This window comes from Grammomys surdaster, unplaced genomic scaffold (genome assembly GCF_004785775.1).
Source record: "Grammomys surdaster isolate TR1022 unplaced genomic scaffold, NIH_TR_1.0 134, whole genome shotgun sequence".
Lineage (NCBI taxonomy): Eukaryota > Metazoa > Chordata > Mammalia > Rodentia > Muridae > Grammomys > Grammomys surdaster.
The window spans coordinates 3,377,714-3,394,005 of NW_021604592.1; the positions used below are offsets into that span (position 1 = coordinate 3,377,714).

A 16,292-nucleotide genomic window follows, 5' to 3' on the forward strand; every position below is an offset into this window, starting at 1 on the left:
CCCATCTCCATAATTCTCTGCCACCAGAAACTTAAGAAAAAAGGGAGGGGCTGGAAAGATGGCTCAGAGGTTAAGAGCACTGACTGTTCTTGCAGAGGTCCTGAATTCAGTTCCTAGCAACCACATGGTGGCTCACAACCTTCTGTAATAGGATCTGATGCTCTCTTCTGATTTGTCTGAAGACAGCTGCAGTGTATTGTAATCATATACATAAAATAAGCAAATCTTAAAAAAAAAAAGAAAAAAGAATATGGGAACAGTATCTTGCAGCTACAACAGGCAACCATATGTATGAACTCACAATGTTTGTGACAGCCTGGGTTATACCTGTACAAGTTCAAGCCAGACCAAATTCCAACATGTGGAAGGGAGGGGAGTCCAAATTCCTACTCTTGAGTCAAGGAACTGTTGGCAACTGAGAACCACTAGGAGAGCGAGTGTCAGTTTTCATCAAGTAGCCCCAGGGAAGTTTTCAATGTTCAAAGGCCATACATCTAAGACCATATCGACAGCAAAAATTGAAGTTGATGGTTAAGAAAAAAGGGGTCATAAAGTTGGGAGGGTAAGAAAAGGGGTAAATCTGGGAGGATATGGGAGAAGGGTGAATATTATCAGAACATCTTGTGTGATATCTTAAGGAATTAGTCATAATGTACTGCATAGCATTTGCCAATACTAGAAAGATAACCCATTGAGTATGTTATTCTCTATAATAATTATATGAAATGGGTACTTATTCATCTAATGGTACGTATTATGTCATTTGTTATCTCGTATGAGTTCCTCAGGAGTCAACATGTAGAGCCCCAATGTTCAGCTCTTTGGAAGACACTGAGAATGGCATTATGGGACAGTCCATAGACTCTTTTGGGTTTATTTTTTAAGATTTATTTATTTTTATATATGTGAGTATACTGTAGCTGCCTTCTGAGACACCACCATGACAGATGGTTGTGAGCCACCATGTGGTTACTGGGAATTGAACTCAGGACCTCTGGAAGAGCAGTCAGTGCTCTTAACTGCTAATCCATCGCTCTAGCCCCTCTTTTAGTGAGTTGGAAGAGGGAGAAACTTGAACTTTTTAACAGATTTTACCAGGTACTACATCAACAGAAACTGAATATTCAGAAACTGAATATTTCCTGTTATTATTAATCCACTGGGCAATTCATCTAGAAGATGAATCACTTTTATTCTGTTATGCTTAAAACAGTAGCACTTGGATAATAATCTTCTTAGGTTCTGAACATCTACACTTGGGAATTTGGATGGTAAAGCAGTGCAGCAGTGACTCACCCAGTCCATTCTTGTTTTTACTATGTTCCCACCAGGCACAGTGTGTGCTTGAAAGTCGCTGGGAGGTAAAAAGGGAAGGGAAGGGAAATCAGTGCTAGGCTATTCTTTGACAGACAGTGAAGGGGTACAGAGGCATATACATATAATACACACACACACACACACACACACACACACACACACACACATTAAGGTTCAAAAGTAGAAAGGAATGGTTTAGAAAGAAGACAGTAGTACCATACACAGGAGTAAGAAGAGCTATATGATGAAGTAACAATTACTCAAGAAGATGTAGCTCCAGCTGAGATCAGCATTACAGGACAGCTGAACTGGCCTTGAAGTAGATGATTACTAGAGTTTGTACCATGAACGACGTTTCCTTCCCAGGTCCGAATGTCACAGGAACTTTGACACCATATTTAAATGTTATGTGCCTTAGGATAACTGAGAGCACCTACCTTCTCTCGCATGTCAGCTTTGTGGGCTTCAGCTTTCTGTTTCCCTACACACACCCACACCCTCGCCACTCTGCATCTCCAATTCTTTAGCACCAGAGGATAAGTGCTGGCGAGACTCATTCCAACTCATTCATTGAGGAGCGGAACACTAAAGCCAAAGGAAATATGTGGTGTTTCCAGTACCCCTAAACAGAGAAGCATATTCTACTGCTGTTCTGGACCTACACTCTGAGAAAGCAGGAGGGAAGGAATGGAATCAGTTTAAGAGTGCAGAACCCTCATCTTCCTTTTACTTTGCAGTGGAGCTGAGAGTGTTGCTAGCCTGATTCTTGTCTCTGCAGTGGACAACTATACATCTCATGTCCTTATCTGACTTTCCCCAGAGTTATCTGAGTGTACAAGAAGCAACTGGGCCACTGTACAGCAGAGGCTTTCCTCTGTATGGAAAAACTGAAGTCACACACAGAATACTTAAACTTTGTCAGGCATGAGCAAGGAATACCTTCATTTGCCATTTCTGGTTAGTAAACCCTGCAGCCCCTGCTTATAGTGCCTCTAAACAGCTTTTGATCCACAGGAATTAATATGCCTACACTGTAATAAGCTAATTCTGGGGATACAAATTACATAACATAGGATATTTTCTTCTGAAGTAATTAGGTGGAGAAAAGTTGAAGCAAACAAAAATAGGAGAAATCCTGATTGCTCTAAACCAGAGAGGTTAGAAGCCAAAGTGAAGTTAGCATGGTGCTTAACTGTGAGCTTAATGGAAAACTCTCCATCTTGTATCCAGGAAGCAGGATTAATGACGTTCAATTCTATATAAGGATAAAAGGAGACTGATAATAATAGCTTAAAAATCAACAGTTCAATTGGATTATGTTACCCGAGGAAATCAAATCAACTTATGGCTATTATGGAAATTTCCTCTTCTTAGGTAATTTAAACATGTCATTACCATGGGAAAAACACTCAAATCCTTAAAATTACAGTAGAAAACTGAAGCTTGGTGTGATCCTTTATCCAGTGGTCACAACAGGCAGATCAGCGTGTCTACCACATCTTTACAGTATATACACGAATTCCCTTTACTAAAAACTCTAGGGAACTAAGAACTCCAGCAGACTTGAATGGCTTTCTCAATACAATAAAGAAATTATTATTCATCCCCTTTGTTCTGAAGTCAGAGATTGTTGTCTATTGGTATACTCATCACCAGCAGGTAATTTAGAAAGAGCCCATTGTTTCTATCACACAGCTCAAAACATCAGATGGGAATTCTTCAGTTACCTGTTGATTTCTAGTGGGTGGAGATTCCGTAGTCTTCAGTTTACAGATTATTTTCTGCAAAGTGTTGTTATGTTTTGGAGAATTTGTTTTTTGTCTAGGTCACACAAAATATCAGCTCATGGTGACATATATTTTTAGGTTTTAATGTATTTTTTAAACCTTATATATGCATGTATGCTTGTGGTGTATGTGTTTGTATCTATGTGTAGTGACATGTAACAGTAAATAAACCTAAAATTTTAAGCCAGCACACCAAACTTTTATGAGAGAAAACTATCATTATTATTTTAAAAATATTAGTAAGAAGTTATTCACTGTTAACAAGACATATCAATGGTGTTTTGAATATACACTGTTTCTTGGCATGTGGATCATAAACAAAGCAGGCTCGACTTATTTATTATTTATCATTATTGTTTGACAATGTAGTGCTAAATTAAAATGCCACCCAGATGGCACACACATCCTAATGACGTAAGGACGGCCACAGTGCGACTTCTTTTCTCAAAGCAAGTAAGCACAGCGTCTCCTGGGGAAGCATTTCTGTGCCAGTCAACTGAAAGTCTGGAAATGAGTACACAGGGGCTTAGACCTGGGAACCTGGCAACTGGCAGGCTGACAACATGGGGCTTTACAGTACAAAGTTCTTTCCTGCTCCATCCATGCCAGACACCTCCATATTTCTAGATTCTTAAGAAGCCTATTTACCAAGCCCGTGCTGAAGACTCATGTAAAGGACAGCTCTAAGAAGCATGCTTATACTGTAAGTCACAACGGGAGGCACAGTTTCTGCAGCACCACAGGGATCAACAGCTTATGTATTACTGCTGTTGAACTCGTTAAACTTAAAAACAAAGGGATATTTAATAAAAAAGAAGGACCCCTAATTTGCATTATCAAGCCATTCAATTTAAAAAGAATGAACAATTAGAAAACTCAAATTTACATTCCATTATGAGTTCTAGATCATAATCTTACTACTACAAAACCAACAGCAAAACCAAACAAATTTATAAAGGTTCGGTTTTGGTACAATGTAAATCAAAGATGACTGATCAAGGACTAAAAATGTCAATCCAAGCAACTGGTATTTTATGGCCCCCAGATTAAATAAGAACTGTTTTTCCAAAAATTGGATGCTCAAGGCGAGGTACCAGTTTCAAGAAGGAAAGACACTGAATGAGGTCATTTGTTTTCATTAGCCTGTCATTAGACTCTAAAACCTCTTTATCCTATGTGCTGCCAACGGACAAGGAAGGATCCAGAAGGATAGGGGAAACCATGAGTCATAAATGAGCAGCACAGTGGCTCATCAAACGATGGGAAACAGGCGGATTGCTCTGCACTGTAAATACAGTTGTAACCTTTGCCTTCTCTGATCCTGTGCTGGAGCCATGCTGCCTCGATCTCCTGTGATAAGGGCGTGTGACTCTGGCTTATCTTTTTCAGTCGTGTTATTTTTAAGTGGCCAGTTTTCACCCTACGTTTTAATTATTCAGCGACTGGTTAGAATGACCTTTTACAAGGCAGCTTGCCAGCTTACGGATGTTGTTTCTGCTGTAAGTAGCCAGATAACTGTCTGTGTCATAAGCTCATCTGTTTATTAGATAAATATTTATTGGATACCAAGCAGGTGCCATGCCTGGCACTTTCCTCTTGAACTAGGGATGAACTGGTGACAAGCCCCTCTTTCTCCTCATTGTGCTAATACCACAGGATAAGAAGGAGGATGAACAGTTTTGTTCCCTCTGGTTTAGGAACAGAGTACAAATAGACAGCATCTGAAACATGGCAACTCGGATGGATGAGGAGAAATTGAACTGAGATTGTAACTTTTCAGTGGATACAAACTTTTCAAGAGGGAGACAGGGATGGAGAGAAGTTCATAGATGGCAGGTCGCAGTCAGTGGGCCCTAATGACCTACTGACGAGGTCTGTGACTCTAGACAAGCTGTTCAGCCAGTTACTTGATTTTCTGAAATAATAATAATAATACTAACATGCATCACAAAGTGTCAAATGAGGTGACACATATAAACTGCAGAGACAGGGCCTGTCACAGAAGGTTTTTTTGTCAATAATAGTAAGCAATTTTATTTTGTGGGAAAGTTGTGATAAAATGATATGAACCATAAGCTTTTGTAACATGGCTGAAGGGATTGTCATAAAATGCTATCATTTCGAGTCTGACAATCATGGAAGCCTAGCAGCCAGTAGAAAGAACAGATTGTGTTCTTGGGTCTCAGAGGCCATGTAGTATTACAAATATGCAGAATTCTGATGATGGTAGTACAACTTTTTTTTTTCTGAAGTTTCACTGAATTCTATAAAAACCAGGTTTTTTGGATTTTTTTGGTAATCTTTTAGGACATTCAGATTGATGACAAAATCATAAGAAATCTTGGGCAGACCTTTTTTCTTTTGTAGGTAGTAGAAATGTTTAAGAGAATTTTTGAAAAATTCATCAATAGAAAGGTAATTAATATTTTTATTTATTTTTAAAAATTTCCCATGGTCATTTACCAGGAAATTCATTTACTACTAAATCCAACTAAAGGAATGCACATTTCTTAAAAATTTCTCAATGATTTAGAGAAGTATTTAAAAATATACTTATATATTTCCTTTTTTTATAAGTATTTAGTTTTATCAAAATTACTTTTCTCAAGGCTGCTGAGATGTCCAGGTGAATGGTGGAAAGAACAGTAAATAGGAGCAAAGGGAACTATCCCATCAGGGGCAGCAAGGTATATGGGAAAATCTTTTCCTGTTCATGCCCTCTTGAGTCATGTAGGTATCTGTATAGGCGCCTCTTCCCATGCGACCTGAGATGCACTAGTATCTCATCTTATTCCACAGAAGAAACAAAGCTCCAAAGCATAAGGATCAGGCCTGAATCTAGTCTTCAATGGATGACTCGTGTACTCTACAGAAGCGGAAAAGGCATAGATACTCTCGACTGCTTGCTGGTAGGCTAGGCTAAAATCAGTTTTCAGAACAACCATGTTATATGTCATCTATCCGTCTATTTGTCTGTCTGTCTCTCTGTCTGTCTACTATCTTCTGTGTGTGCCCATGACACATATGAGGAAGCCTGTGGACATCCTGGGGGAGTCTGTTCTCTCATACAATGCCATGGGTTCTGGAGATTGCACCCAACTTGCCAGGCTTGATGGAAAGTGTCTTTATCTCCTGGGCCATTTTGTTGGCTTTGCAAAATCTTTTGAAGGAGTTTCTATAAAAACCATGGAACTACTTGTGGGCTGCCATAAGTGGAGATGATTAAAAACCTCATTTTATTCTAATTATTTTTCTCAAGTGCAACTACTGTAGAGTGCCTTTCTTTCCCCGTTTGAGTCTCAGTGTGTTGTACCTGTCACCTCTCAGGACCCAGATTGTGGAAAATAACAGAAAAAGACAAGAAATAGACTCCTTAGTAGAAAATGTGAGTTTAAAAACAAAACAAAATAACATTTGTCTGTGGTACTGCAAGTGGGTACAAGGATGGTTTACCACTTGTCTCATGCACCATTGTTTCAAGACGGAAACTAATTAACAAGAACTCAGAACAGTGATCCTGTCATCAGGTTAGGTACCTAGAGACAAGAGGAACAAAGCAAGAAGTACTCTGCTTGCAAGGTTGAAGAGAGAACAGGTAGAGTGTACAGAAAATGGTATGAACAGTTGAATTAATTACAGTTGTGCTAAGAAGCAAAACAAACAAACAAAAGGAACAAGACCTTTAATATTTCAGAGACTCAGAAACATCCAGACCCACCCCCCCCACACGCACATACCCATCTGCTTATCCATACATATACATGCATGCACCCATGCACATGTACTCACACAATTTCCTTAGGGATTTTATAGCCTCTGCGCATTCATTCGGACATAAGAACACCTTACTTTCATGTCATAGCAGTTTTGCTTTTGACTCTTATGCTAGTTTTCAAGAGTGATAAAGGAAGATGCCACTCTCTTCAAGTACTGGTAACCACTTCCAAATAAGATTAGTGTCCATGTCTAATACATAAAGTATAACATTAATACGGCCTCTGGTTTCTTGCCTTGAATTCATATAAAACTACTGCTGATCTTTCAGAGAAAAATAACAACATATTCTCCCTACGAAGCATTAGCAATAGTTCTGGAAATATGAATGTATTTTCAGCATCCTGGTGAAAATAAACAGGCATTCTGATGGGGAGACCACCACTTACAGATGTTGCAAAACATGTAACCAACAGGAAAGAAGACAACACAACAAAAGGCGGCCTATGGATGGCAGAAAGTACATCTGAGCAAGGGCTAACATCTGAAATATATAACACACACATACTAATACATACCAGGAGCCCCAGATAACCCAATGAAGATTGGCAAAGGAACAGAGTTAGACATCTATCAAATGAGGCCCTACAAATGCCCAGTGAGTCTCTTGCTTATATGAAAATATTGTGTCACTAATCTTCCCGAGGATGCAAGTAAATGCATAATAAACTACCACTTCCTCACCAACAACCATGGACACAGAACCTTCACCAAGGATATGAAGGGAAGAGCTCAGATACTGTGAGATGTGTGGACACTGTTACATGCACTGTGGACAGCAGTATAGAAGAGCATGGAAAAAAAATAAGAATTCAGATCTACTACTGAGTCTGCTATCTATCCAAAAGAATAGAAATAAAAAGCTTTAGATATCCATACTTCCAACTTCCTGGCAGTATTATCCACAATAACCAAGCCATGGTAGCAATTCAATATCTACTGATAGACAAAGGCATTCGGCAAATATGATATATGCAGACAATGAGATATTACTCAGCCTTAGAGAAGAAGGAAATCCTACCCTTACCTATTATGAGAGCTATATGTATGTGTAGGGCACTGTGCTAACAAAATGGATCAGATAGTAAGACAAGAACTGCATGATACCACTGAGTGGTCTATAATACTAGGAAAGACAAAGAGTAGAAGAATCATCTCAAGGTAAGTAAAATGGAAAAGTATCAATGGCGTTGGGCAAAGCTTCAGATCATGAAATCAGTAAACCATAGACACGTACCATACAGCAGAGGGACCTCCAGACAGCAGTGCTGTTTTGTTTGTACAACTAAAAAGTGCTCTGAGAACACACAGCTGTTTGTTTTTTCCCTCTTGGTTATGATAATAATGAAGAGGGTAGGGAGGAGACTTTTGGAAGTGGTGGACAGGCTTATAGTATAAATTGTGAATAGTCCCATGGCTGCATTTTTATATACATTAAATATGTGCTTATTTACAGCAGCCATACTTCAAAGAAATACTTCTAAAACATATACCACCACATTAGAAATAACGGCACGTGCATGCAGAAAAATTACCTGTTTCCTTTTCTGCAGGCCCTAAAACATAAGAAAAGAAAATTTAAAGCCAAGCAAGCAAAGAAAACTAGCCCATCTTTCTGTTTACAACTCATTTTGTATGTCCTTGGTGTGACCTGAACATTAAAAAAGGATTATATATGATTATATATATATATATATATATATATATATATATATATATATATAACAAATGAAAATCAGAATAGGAAGAATGGAAGGAGAAATTGAAAAAGCAATTTTTTTCAGTAAATGAGCAATATTTTATGTTTTTGAAGTAAGACAGCTTGGCAGTCCTTGAGTGGATTGCTGGAATCCATTTTCTAGAATGTTATCACATTAAACGCCAGGAAAGGAGAACATGGGCGGGTACCTACTCCCTCTCCACTTGGTTTTAGGACAAATGCTTCTATGTACAGATAAAAGAAGATCCCATCTCCGTCCCAGCAGACTCTACAACTATAAACCACTGAGCAACACGGTGAAATGTAGCCAATCAACTCAGCATTCTTGCATAGCAGCAAAACCTTGCCAGAGGAGCTCAGAAAGAAAAGGTCTTGTCTGCACATTTTAAATTGGAAATCTATTTGTACAAAACGTATTATAATGGCTAAAGATCCCCACAAACTTTTCTCTGAGATACTTGGAAGGTCTTATCTGCACATGGATTGGTTCTTTCAATCGTGTTTGGAACTCTCGATATTCCCTGACATGAAAGCTACGTGGAAAGAGTACTGAGTATTCAAAAGTGAAGTGTTCATCTTCCACTTCCTTCAAATGACCGAGTGTTCACTGCATTTGCTTTAACACAACATGATATCGTAATTAATGATGTTAAGCTGGTAACTAAGGAGGTTTCACGTTGTTACTCTCGTGATATAATATTGGTTGCTATGGCGATGAGATGGCTTTTTTGTTAATCACTCAGGAGGTTGGTTATTGAATGCTTGTTACAGAGCTTGTTCAGATTTGGAGAAAAAAAAAGGAAAGACAGAACATTTGTCTTTTCTATTGGCTGAATATTGATAAAATTATCCTAATTCCAATTAATTATAAATTAATTTTCCACTAAGCATTATCTAAAAATACTAAAAGCTATCAATCTTTATCTACAGGATGACTCCCCTCTTATTTTAAGATACAAATGTTTAACAAAACACAAACTTTTCCTTTTCTTCTGGTAATAACCCATGTATGATGTAAATCAGCTTTATGACTATTTGAACAGATTACTTAAAATCTTTTCTGATACTTTGAAGTCAGCCAGTTCAAAAGCCTGAAAAATAAAAGCTGTTCTTGTGACTCGCACGTTTACTTATCTCTAAACATTTAAAATATCAGTGTCCTTAATGAATAAAACTCGAAGAAAGAGAAAAAGTGCACAGTCCTCTCAAGAGGTCTAATCTTTCAAATGCATCAATATAGAGACAGCAATTAACAGCGGCAGGAAGTTCTACCCGTTTATTCCAGCCCGCCTAACAATCAACAAGTTTCTTCCTCCACCGAGTGACAGTGTGGATCAGAAAATAAAATTACATAATGCTACACTGACACCAATCAGCAAAGCTTCCACAGCCCATAGTTTAAATGTTAGACATACTTACAGTAATGTCAAAAAAATACAACCCATGAAAACACCTTTTGGTTTCTTGAAAACTCAAAATAAGAACAAAGAACAACTTAAGCACGGATCCTGGGTCTTTCATTCAAGCCGAGTCCCAGGAGGCATATTAAAGCGATGAATAGGAAAAAGCGCTTCAGTTCGCCAGCTGAGATTTTAATGAGACATTTCCCTTTGCCTCCGCACAGGATTGTTCAGGGAAGGAAAGGACTTCTCATAGAAAATTCAGTTAATAGGCATTGTTGGCTCTCAGAGCCACTTCGGCAATTGCTCAGGGCACTGACCTTCTATTTTGGCATATTCTGTGAGCCTAGTGTAATTGATCAAGGCAGCCTTCTCCAGACATTTTCTGACCACTTTCTTCACCTCCTCTGCGGGGATAGGAGTGGCGATGTCTTTCATTAAAACCTACAGAGAGGAGAGAGAAGCGGGGTGGGTGGAAAAGAAGAGAGGAGAGACATTGCATAAAATACATTCTAAAAACAAATTACACAAATTGCCCCAGACCTCAGTGTTTCCTAGGGAGGGGGAGGGGTCTTCTGTAACTTGTGGGACGTAATGAGTCGGCACTTCACAACTGGGACCTAATCCTTCAGTATTGGTTCCTTCTGTCTAAGCCTCATTTGTGAACATCAAAACCTCCCATAGGCCAGGTCACCAGGATTCAGTATGACTGTCACTTCTCCTCCAGGGATCCACGACACCATTAGAGCAGCTGTTTCAGATCAGGATTACAGCCCTTGGCATAAGTGATAAACAAAGTTTGTCTTGTATAGTCCTAGTGAAAAAGCCCCAGGTCTTCAGAGTTATATGTGGAAAAATCGTAAGAAACAATTCCGTCGTGAATGGGCATAATTTTGGAGCACTGTAAAAATCACAAGTTGAACGTTATTAATTGTGATCGGCTGAGCATAGTGTGCTGAAATACGAAAAAAGGAAGGGGGCGGTCTTTGCTTTCATGAAACAAGTGCTTTATAGGAGACCAAGCACTAAGACACAGTGATATTTTCCTCAGTTTTGGATAAAAAAGAAGGTTTTTCTTTGCTGGCTTCCTAAAATGTATTCTTGGATATTTTTCCTTAACATGTTTTATTGTTAACAAGGAGCAAATACGGTTATATAAAAAATTCAAAAGGTAACTTTAAACGCTTTGTAACGATGCATTGATACTTTTCATTACGACTCCTATTGTATATTGTTAGTCATTGTTAGGCAGACTATTTTGTCATGCATTTAATGTAATTGTTATGCTTTGTTTATATTCAAACAATGATACATATGAGAAAAGGGTCATAAAAGTGCTTTTTAAATGTGGTAAGTATTCTACTAATCTCTTAAATTGCAAAAAGTACTAAATAACCTGAAAACATCCATTTGAAGCTTTATTACTTTAATCTCTTTTTAACAATATTGAACACTCTTGAATTTATTCTAGTATACAAGTAGTCATAACCCCTGACAGTATTTTCAAATGTATTTAGGCAAAATTTTCTTTCTTGAAATCAGCTAACCTTATCATTTATCAGGTCTTTTATTATCAAATTCAATTACGACATTTATTGGTACTTCAGAAACAGAAAGTAGATACTTTGTAGCCCGGAAAAAAGAAATCTGTGTAAAGTAAAATATGTATAGGCATAGAATATAAACTATTATATTTAATGAGACCTTTGCCAAAATTTACCATCAAGATCCTGCTGCTGCATATACAGGTTTATGAATTTTACTTAAGTTTCTCATGCTGAGAAATTTCAAATAGTAGAAAGAGTAACAAGAAATTAGAATGTATATGTTTGCCCCAGAGATGAAGCTAGGATTTAGATATTATTTCACATTGTCTAGGAACTAAACCCTGATTTCTGTCTATGCGTTTCAGCTTCCTCTGGGGCTCTTCCAAAGCATTAAAGGTGTTAAAAATTCACGTTTGGATTTTATTTTACTTTTGAAAGTTGTGACTAAGAGAGATTTTTTAAAAAAAATAAAGAAATGGCCTGTAGCATTTCTGTTTCAGTTTAGTAGGAGATGAGACATGTGACTATAACCAGGAAGGGTCACTGTCACCCTGCCACCTGTCACAGGGCATCCCTGGACTATTATCCCCTTCCTGTTGGGAAGGAGAAGCAAGACTCTGCCATGGAAACCAGGACTCAGAGAGGTTGTGTGAAGTACTCAAGATTATATTTGATTATATTAGGTTACAAAAAGTAAAGCAACTTTAAGAACTGACTTGTTTGCAATTGCCTTAAGGAATAGAACAGAAAAAAAAATACTTTAAAAATCCAAGGCTTCACACAGCATTTAACAATATAAAAACTCTAATAATGCCTGTTTTTGAATGAATGACTTCATGCAAGGCACACAAAATAGAAGACAAGTCTATAACATATGAATTTAACCTGTAACCAAAGATTCCATTTTAATCACTGGGTCAAGCCCCATTTCTCAATTTCTGGACAATGTTTCTGCTTCCTTTTCTAGTAGCCATGCTTATAGGTAGATATTTCTAAAGTTACTTTAGCAGAAAAATAGATACGAGAAAGTCAATCAATCAGGGCCAGCATAATAAAATCCCAAGCTATGGAGAATAAATAAAGTTGTTTACAATTCTTAGAGTCAAGAGTTGCTAAAACCATATTACTCAGCTGGCAGCGTTTCACAGCATTTCTGCAGATTTATAAACATGGAAAAAATACTATCCTCAACATCTACGGAAATAGCACACATTATGCCTTAAAAAATTGTTTTTATGGATGGTTTTAAAGACCTTGTTTGCTATATGGTTTTGCTGGGGAAATGTATTTCTATGACCTATGAACTCATTGAGGACAACACATCAGATGTGGAGCCTGAAATGAACAGAAAGGAACGACATGGCCATCATTTTACATGGTAACCCTGACATGCATGAGGGCTAAAAGTGCTGGAAAAACCAGTGAATCTAAGAGGATCATAAAAGGCAAGTGTGCAATGACCTGGAAAACAGAAACAACTAAAAAACAAAACAAAACAAAAAACAAAGAACAAAACATCTCATGAGATGATAGGTGGGGCGGAGATGCAAAGATTGATATCATTAAAGGACAATGATAGCACAATATCCAGATAGAATGGTGAAGAAAAAGCCTTCCTCAGAGGAAGGAAGTAGTAGTGAGTGAGAAAATTAGTAAGAAAAGATATGGGTGCAGTGGCATGGACTCAGCAAAAAGCTCCGACTCATGAAGACTGCTCAGTTCAACAGTGGGAACCCAGCCCCCAAGAACCCAAGGAGCATATATAAACCCTCATACATACCCTTTCAAGTAAGGAGAGCGTAGCTTTTAGAGCACCCTCAGGTCGTCCGAAGGGAAAGCAGTATCTTTAGAAACAAAAGGAGGGACAGAAACATGAAACATCTAATACTAACCCAAGACCTAAATGCTGATGCCTTCGATTACTTGGCATTAGTGGAGAACCATGAAGACAAGTTAAAATGTCGAGTCCTCTTGGACATTACTTTAACTGTTAAATTTTATCAAGGGTATGATTTCAAGGTCTTGAACTAACAAGGTGCCAACTATGATGAAAACATTCACTAAGAGAACAGACATTAAGGAAGACACCCCATTGGTCATTCTAGAGAGGATTATTGCAGAATACCTAAAAATTTCTTGTTTAAGCTTTGGTATTTAGGGTCCAGATGAAAATGAAATGATTTTCCTCATACCTACTAGCATTAATATGTGGGACAAGAAGGTATCCACCATATACCTAACTTTTAAGATCAACAATGTTCCCTTCTCCCAATTTAGGGACACCACACTGGCAACCATAGTGTTTAATTCTTTCACCTTCTCAGGAACATGCAAACCCTGTGCAGAATTTCCTCAGGAGGGTTAAGATCCCAACTGTTTCTTCTCTAATAGATCCTAGCTGCAGAGTAACAAGTGGAAGCCACATGGTGTGTTCTGAAACTGGGGCTCAGGGACAGAGAGTGAACTCTTAAGGTCAGTTGCCACAGGATGGGTAACAGGTGTTTTTTTTTCCCCCCCTCTTCACATCAATCTCCACATGAAGAGTGCTGAGAATCATAACTGATACATCCTTCTGGAGCCACAGGTTTTATTGAACCAGAGTTAACAAAGACCCTGCCAACCCTCTGAAGCTGTAGCTCCCTCCTCCAGGACTCAGACTGCAGGCTGTTCTTATGCTGCTACCCTACTTTGACTTAGAAATCTGTAATGAACTGGGGAGTTTACCTCTCTCCATGTCCTATTCAATTGTCTGGTGGCCGCAGAATGAAATTATTTTTCTCACACTGTAATTTGAATGGATTTACCTAGAACACACTTGGAGTTTCAAGTTAAAAATTGTTTAAAAAACTAAATTTACAAAAAAACCCAAAAAACAATAAACAAGGAATAAAAGATTCATCTCTTTCTTCCTTTTTTTTAAAAAAAATGTATTTGAGTTTGGGAATGGCCAGCTACATAAAAGTTTTTCTGGTAAAGATAAATGCAAGCGCATACTTCCCAAATTTAATTAGCTAGGATTTTCTTCGGAGGAGGATTTATCATCTACTTTCTGTTAGAACATATCCTTGCTTAGTTTTGTCTCTCGGTGCCATGTTCCCCCAACCTCCAGAAAAGCCTCAATCAATTTATTTTAATAGATGCTCCTGTGAAATGGTGCTTTTTAGATCTCAGCAAATTAGCGAAGTAGCTTTAATCATTCTGTATACTTTAAAGCTTAATCCACATCTAAATAAAGCACCAATTGGCTTCTTGTAGTTCCCTCCCCCTTGCTTAATCTTTTCAGTGTATTTGCATAATCCACCCATTGTCTTTGCTATTGTTTATTTCCATTAACCTGCGGGTGACACGTTTTATGAATGGAATGTTACTGATCCTCAGATTACATTTAGCATTTCAGGGCTCTGAGGTCCCAATGGGTATGTTTTGAATTAGCATTGGCTGTGCAGGATGTGTAAATAATTCAGCACATTTAGAGTAATCCTGAATCAATAACGGTTAGAAAATAACTGCACAGACGCTTAATTAATCTTTATAAAGCAAGTTATCAAAGAAGGGAATCATTTTGTTCTGCCTCTCTTCAGGATAAATATTTTGGTTTCCCCCCCCTCTTGATAGCTACGCAACAGCAAAGCAAAGTGGAAACCATTCAATTATTGAATAAAATTCAGCCATATTTAATACCTAATCTGAGTGAATTGAATCCAATCTTTTTTTAAATTTTTATTTTTTTATTGGATATTTTATTTATATTTCAGATGTTATCCCCTTAACCCATTTCTCTCCCTGTCCCCGCCCAGGAGTCCCCATCCCATCCCCCCTCCTCCTGCTTCTATGGGGATGTGCCTCCCACCAACACCCCCACTCCGATTTCCCCATCGATGAATTCCCACACACTGGGGCATCCAGCCTTCATAGGACCAAGGACTTCCTCTCCTACCTTTGCCCTACAAAGCCATCCTCCCCTACATACACAGCTGGAGCCATGGGTCCCTCCCTATGTGCTCCCAGGCTGGTGGTTTAGACTCAGAGAGCTCTGGTTGGTTGGTATTGTTGCTCTCCTCATGGGGCCTCAGACCCTTTCAGCTCCTTCAGTCTTCTAACTCGTCCATTGGCGACCCCTTGATCAGTTCAATGGTTAGCTGTGAGCATCCGCCTCTGAATATGTCAGACTCTTGCAGACCTCTAAGGAGACAGCTATATCAGGCTCCTGTCAGCATGCATTTCCTGACATCCACATCAGCCTCTACCTTTGGTGACTGCACATGGGATGGATACCCAGGTGGAATGGTCTCCAGACGGACCCTCTTTCAGTTTCTGTCCCACACTTTGTTTCCATATTTGCTCCCTTGAGTATCTTGTTACTCCTTCTAAGAAGGACCGATGCACCCACACTTGGTCTTCCTTCTTCATGAGCTTCATGTGGTCTGTGAGTTGAATCTTGGGTATTTCAGGCTTCTGGGCTAATATCAAATTATCAGTGAGTGAATACCATGTGTGTTATTTTGTGATTGGGTTACCTCACTCAGGATGATATTTTCTAGTTCCATCCATTTGCCTAGGAATTTCTCAAATTCATTGTTTTTAATAGTTGAGTAATACTCCATTGTGTAAATGTACCATTTTTGTACCCATTCCTCAGTTGAAGGACATCTGGGTTCTTTCCAGCTTCTGGCTATTATAAATAAGGCCGCTATGAACATAGTGGAGCATATGTCCTTGTTATATGTTGGGGCATCTTCTGGGTATA

At 38.5% G+C, this 16,292-nt stretch overlaps 1 protein-coding gene across 4 annotated transcripts in view; it reads right to left on the bottom strand.

Annotated features, from left to right (window-relative positions):
* The window catches only part of Cadps2 (calcium dependent secretion activator 2), a 501,414-nt gene that overhangs the window by 100,164 nt on the left and 384,958 nt on the right, over positions 1 to 16,292 (bottom strand). For all 4 annotated transcript variants that reach the window (XM_028762525.1, XM_028762526.1, XM_028762523.1 and 1 more), the window contains exons 15-16: positions 13,326 to 13,389; positions 10,319 to 10,442 (exon numbers count right to left, since the gene is read on the bottom strand). In XM_028762525.1, the coding sequence (XP_028618358.1) occupies positions 10,319 to 10,442; positions 13,326 to 13,389 (188 nt within the window). The remainder of the gene's footprint in view (positions 1 to 10,318; positions 10,443 to 13,325; positions 13,390 to 16,292) is intronic.